Raw genomic sequence first — 6,250 nt, 5'->3', positions numbered from 1 at the left:
TCCCTCCATATCTCACACACTTCACAGGCCTATTCCATGTTAGCATCAGTTTGCCACAACGTCTATACAAAGGATTGCGTATGAAAAATATTGAAATCATCCTTTCTAGTAATATCATTGATGTCTCTTTTGCAGCTTTTGTTGTTGTCGGAACTATGTGGTATGGTTTGGTAACAATCTAGAATGATCTGTTCGAGCCCACTCGTTATCAATGGGGTCAAGGATACTTCCAGCAAGAAATATATGGAAGAGTTAGTGTTGGACTAGCAGTAAATCAAAATTTATCAGAAGTCTGATCTAAAATTCTTAAAATTTTATTTTTTTTATGATTACATCGATAATAATATGACAAAAGGGGGATTATTCAGAGCAGATTTAATAAATAACTGGGATGAAATAGCGTTGGATGGTTAGGACGCCCTATTTTAAGAGATAAGGAAGAGTGTGAACTTTTTATACGTCGTATACCTACTCTTTTTGAAACGTTAGATAATGATCACTTTATTCTTCAAAATGAGGCAATAATACATTTGAATTAGTGGTACTAAAATGAATACGAATTGTAGAAATAGATTAACGCCTAGCTGCCCCTTCCCCACCAACACATTAATTGTTTGAAAGAAACTACCAACCAATTTGCAACCCTTACGGAAGTGCTGGCGTCCATGTTCTTCCCCTTTTTTTCTTTTCCAAGATGCATCATTTATAGTCAAGTCATACGAGTAAGTCAACCAGTAAACATATTTTTATTTATATAATACGGATATGATTCACTTCTTTTTAATTAATTTTAAAAAAATAACACATTTTATATTTATTAATAATTTAATTTTAAAATATATATTTTATAATTTATAATCAGACAAATATTTATGACATATTTTAGATCGTAATTTTTTTTAAAAAAAAATCCTTACTTTGTGTTAAGTCAATTATATCACATAAATTGGAGGGAATAGTGATATTAAAAATTAATTCTCTCACAAAATATGATTTTTCATGCACAGAAAACCTGGCCCAAAAGAAGGACCACCCCACAGCTCTATCTATGTAGAAGAGTGGAGAAGTGCAACTACAGAATGCCAACATTTTATCCTTTTATTTAATATGTTCTCACCAGTGCAGGATTGAATTTATAGTTAAATCATTAAATTATTCAAAATTTTAAAAAATTAGTAAGAGTTTTTTTCACATTTATCTTTTATTTAATTAGGTTCTCAATCACTTTACATTTTCAAGTAGACTAGTTAAGAAATAATAAAAAGGATAATAATGAAAAATAATATTTAATTTATTTTCTGAAATATTTTTCTTAAGAAATGAATCATATCCCAATTATTCATTTAATATGAATTAGAGGAAGTAAATAATAATAAAACAATATATCTAGATAACTTTTTTTGCTAATATTAACTATACATTACACTACACGATAATTATAATGATAGTTCAGGAAAATAGAAATAATTAGCGTGACGCTCGCAAAAAATTATAGTTTATGACCCCGTTTGGATGGACTTTAAGTTGGTCAAAATCAACTTTAAGCCCCTTTTTAGCTTTTGGACGTATTTGTCTAATGCTAACTTTAAGGCATAAAGTTCTTAAAATCAGTCAAAAATGAAAATTTAGGATTTCTAACTTTTTTTTTTCAAGTGTTTAAAGCCATTTTGTTTGACCATGGAAATTACTTTTATATCCCTTATATTTTAACTAAATTCTCAAACTACCCTTTTTATTTTTTTAACCCTAAAATTCAAACACTTATTTTCAACATAAGCACTTTTATCTAAACACTCAACTGCTTATTTATAAAAATAATTTTCAGCACTTCAAAGTTTTAAAAGCATTTCATACATAAAAGTTATGTTTTTTAACTTCATCCAAACGGTATATATATATATACTTGTAGTTTTTTTTTTGACCATCAGCTCTTTTTTAAATGCAATCCCAGTTTTCATTCTCTTGGCTTTATATATATTGTGATCACTGTACCAATTTGAAAACCATGTCCTCACTTCCCTCTCCCTCAACTTGTGTATTTAATGTTTCTTTTGGGGTTTTCTTCTTTTTCCCTTGATTAATATTTTGAAATTTGTTTTGAGTGTATTTTTTATTTATCCCTCCACAGACATACACAGGATATGTTATTCTTATTTTAAAATTGATTGAAGTTTTTTGTTCTTTTTTTCTGCAGGAGGTTGTTTGATTTGCTGAGTTTCTGGTGAGGTTGTTCTTGACTATTGTTGTTAAACGACCCTTATAATGTTGTAAAAATTCAATCTTGACTGCTCCTACAAAACTCAAATTTTGTGGAAAGTCAACCTTTGCCCTTAAATATAGCCAATCTTGATTATAGTCCTTCAATTGTTTGATTTTGGTCTCAAAATGAATGAATCTAAGCCATCTTCAAATTCAAGAAACCTTCCTGATTTCCAACAATCTGTGAAACTGAAGTATGTTAAACTTGGTTATCATTACCTTATTACTCATGGAATGTACCTGTTTTTGTCACCTATAGTTGTTATCATTGCTGCTCAACTCTCAACATTCTCATCAAATGACCTTTATGTTCTTTGGGATCAGCTTAGGTTCAATCTCATATCTGTTGTTATTTGTTCCACCCTTTTAGTCTTCTTGTCTACTGTCTATTTCATTACTCGTCCTAGCCCGGTCTACCTCGTTAATTTCTCGTGCTATAAACCCGAAGATGCTAGGAAATGCACAAGGGAGAATTTCTTGGAAATGTCTAAGTCTGTTGGAACATTTTCAGATGGAAATCTTGAGTTTCAAAGGAAGATTGTTGAAAGGTCTGGTCTTGGTGATTCCACGTACCTCCCTGAATCCGTGACTAGTATACCGCCAAATCCTTGTATGGCGGAAGCAAGAAAAGAAGCTGAGGCTGTCATGTTTGGAGCAATTGATGAGCTTCTTGCTAAAACCTCTGTTAAGCCTAAGGATATTGGGATTTTAGTAGTGAATTGTAGCTTGTTTAACCCGACCCCTTCTTTGTCTGCGATGATTGTCAACCATTATAAACTTAGGGGGAATGTTATTAGCTATAATCTTGGTGGAATGGGTTGTAGTGCTGGTTTGATATCGATTGATCTTGCGAAAGATCTGCTTCAAGTCCATCCCAACACTTGTGCCTTAGTGCTTAGTATGGAAAACATCACTTTGAATTGGTATTTTGGTAATGAGAAATCTATGCTCCTTCCAAATTGCTTATTCCGGATGGGAGGTGCTGCAGTGTTGCTTTCAAACAAAAGATCTGATAGGAAACGATCAAAGTACCAGCTGGTTCATACTGTTAGAACTCACAAGGGTGCTGATGATAAGAGCTTCACATGTGTTTACCAATTGGAAGATTCCGATGGCAAAGTTGGAGTCTCTCTGTCGAAAGAGCTGATGGCAGTAGCTGGTGATGCTCTAAAGACAAACATCACAACATTAGGTCCTCTTGTGCTTCCTATGTCTGAGCAGTTCCTTTTCTTCACCACATTGGTGGGGAGGAAGCTATTGAAGGCGAAGATAAGGCCTTATATCCCGGACTTTAAGTTGGCGTTTGAGCATTTCTGCATTCATGCTGGTGGAAGAGCTGTACTAGATGAACTAGAGAAAAACCTTCAGCTTTCTGATTGGCATATGGAGCCTTCAAGAATGACACTTAATCGATTTGGCAACACTTCAAGCAGCTCCCTTTGGTACGAATTGTCCTATTCCGAAGCCAAAGGAAGGATCAGGAAGGGAGACCGAACGTGGCAAATAGCATTTGGTTCAGGATTTAAGTGTAACAGTGCTGTTTGGAAGGCTTTAAGAAGTATAAATCCAGCCAAGGAGAAGAATCCCTGGATGGATGAAATTCATCAGTTCCCTGTTGATGTTCCAAAGGTTGCATAAATCTAAACAACTCAATGGAACTTTAAATTAGTTAAGTGTTTCCTAAATGTGTAAAGTTGAATTATTCATCAGAGGGGTAGTCATTTTGTTGCCTCCAAAAGTAGTACTTAGGTGATCCAATTTGTTTGTGTTTCTAAAAGATTTATGAAATACTGAAGTAATTGTTTTCAAAATTTTATGAATGTCCAAGTATACATCTCATTGCTGAACAAAAAATTAAGGCGTAACGGTGATCAAGAGGCCAACAAAGCTTAAAAGGTTCTTTTTAGTGAATTTTTTCCAATACAAATACAAATTCACGCAAAACTTGTTAAGTTTCTGAAAATGCCCATCCAATACCCTAATATTCATGTAAATTTCTTATTTATGATTATTATTTAGAACAGCGCACATATCATTGGGATTCATTGTGTTATCTTGAATTATTACATCAACATGTTTATGTTGGAGAATAGTTGCGGAATTATTGCTTTAATAACTGTTTTGTTCCATTAATCATTCAACTCATCCTAACCCCACAAAAAAGTATAGCTGCAAAAGGAAAAATAGAGAAAAAAATTATAATTGTCTGGGGGGGCAATATTATATTGTCATAAATTACTAAGAAAATAATTTTGCAATTTTCTTTCTTTTTTCCTCTTCTATATAAACCGAGAATTAACTTCAGAATTACTCTTTTTTCTTAATGGGGTTTGCAACTATCTTTAAACCTCAAATAATGATTATTACTTTTTAGAAGAATTTGAAAAGAATTAAAAATATATATATTTATAAATTATTCTTTAATTAATATTTTTAAATATCTTTCTTAGAGACACATTCCACATTATAATTATATAGGGTTAGAGGAAGTGTTATAATGAATAAATAAAATGGACGAAAGTAACTTTTAGAAATGAATAATTTTTTCAGGGGAGGTGTCCAAGTTATAAATATGATTGAGATTGAAGGAGTAACTTTAAACTTATTTTCTTGAATTAACGTGATACTTGACCACAAAAGGATGTGGTGCGGTGAATGAAATTGTTTTTTTCTTAATTAGCAGTTTCGAATTTGAGCATTAATACGAAATTTTTTTAGTAGGGAGCACTACTCTTCGAATGGAATTCTATGCGATATAAATTCAAATATAATCGAGATTCAATATAAATACCAAACATCGATGAAATATAAATAATAATAATTAAAAAAAAAATATTGTGAACATTTGTAGTTGCCAACAACTAAACAAGCCAAATGTCAAGTCTCTCTGCCCCCCCCCCCCCCCACCCTACATGCCACAACCCTAAGGAAAATATTGACTAGATGGATCTCCAGAGATTTGGTTCAATAAATGCAATACATGAGATAGAATTTTTTTTAAAAAAAAATCTCATTAAATTAATGATTTATCATTAACAAAATTCTACTATTATTCTTGACACTAAACTTACAAATAAAGTGAAAGTACCCCTAATCAAAACTACCCCAAGAAAGCAATATTATTGAGATGTTATTTATATATTTTAAATGTATGTGGAAATGGATAAATAGACCCTTATATATATATATATATATATATATATATATATATATATATATATATAAGCATGAATATAAATTGATCAAAATATCCACTAAAAGTTGATTTACTTATTTGTTGTTTTAAGTTTAAAAAAAATTCACCTAAGAAATTACTAATGGGTATAAATATAATTTTATACTAGGACTAAACAAAACATATTTCTATTAGGATTAAGGTTATTGTAGGTTACATATTATCCTATTAATACTAGGAGTTTAACATTAAATCTATTTCAAGTAAACTATGAGTAGGGATTTCTACACATTTAATAATATTGGTCGACCAAAATATCCATTAAATATTGATCGACTTTTATATCCTTAAGGAGTAAATATTTAATAGTTATAACTTTAATTAATTTTAAAGTCCTACATATTTGCATAATAATTAAATAACAAGTGTTGAGTACTAGAACACGTGTTGGATCAGAAAATTGGTCGGGAGTCAGGGTCAAGTCTTGGTTAGGAAGTAGATTCCTGATTTAGGTGTCGGGTGTCGAGGTCGGATGTCGGGTTTGAGTTTCGAATCGAGTCTAGAGTCGAATATCGAGATCGAATCTCAAGTCAGAAGTCGGGTCTTATGGAGTAACGTGCAAATCACGTTCATAGACACTAGTGTGTGTGTGTATATATGTGTGTGTGTACATATATATATATATATATGTGTGTGTGTGTGTATATATATATATTGGCCGATGAAAAGATACTATTACATACTCCCTCTATCCCATATATAAATACATATATGAAAATTTTACAATATATATACTTTTTATTCTCTTGGAATTAG

General features: G+C 31.4%; 1 protein-coding gene across 1 annotated transcript; it reads left to right on the top strand.

The window, feature by feature from the left end:
• The first annotated feature begins 1,933 nt into the window (after window positions 1–1,933).
• Window positions 1,934–4,229, top strand: LOC129889366 (3-ketoacyl-CoA synthase 11-like). Its single transcript, XM_055964637.1, has one exon. The coding sequence runs from the start codon at window positions 2,386–2,388 to the stop codon at window positions 3,895–3,897; it is 1,512 nt and encodes a 503-aa protein (XP_055820612.1). The 5' UTR covers window positions 1,934–2,385; the 3' UTR covers window positions 3,898–4,229.
• Window positions 4,230–6,250: the final 2,021 nt, after the last annotated feature.

Source organism: Solanum dulcamara, chromosome 5 (genome assembly GCF_947179165.1).
Source record: "Solanum dulcamara chromosome 5, daSolDulc1.2, whole genome shotgun sequence".
In the NCBI taxonomy this organism is placed as follows: domain Eukaryota; kingdom Viridiplantae; phylum Streptophyta; class Magnoliopsida; order Solanales; family Solanaceae; genus Solanum; species Solanum dulcamara.
Note: the sequence above shows the minus strand (reverse complement) of the source record. Positions and strands in the feature narration are given on the sequence as shown.

Excerpts from the sequence above, each read along its gene's own strand:
- LOC129889366 (XM_055964637.1), top strand. The coding sequence starts at position 2,386 with ATGAATGAATCTAAGCCATCTTCAAATTCAAGAAACCTTCCTGATTTC.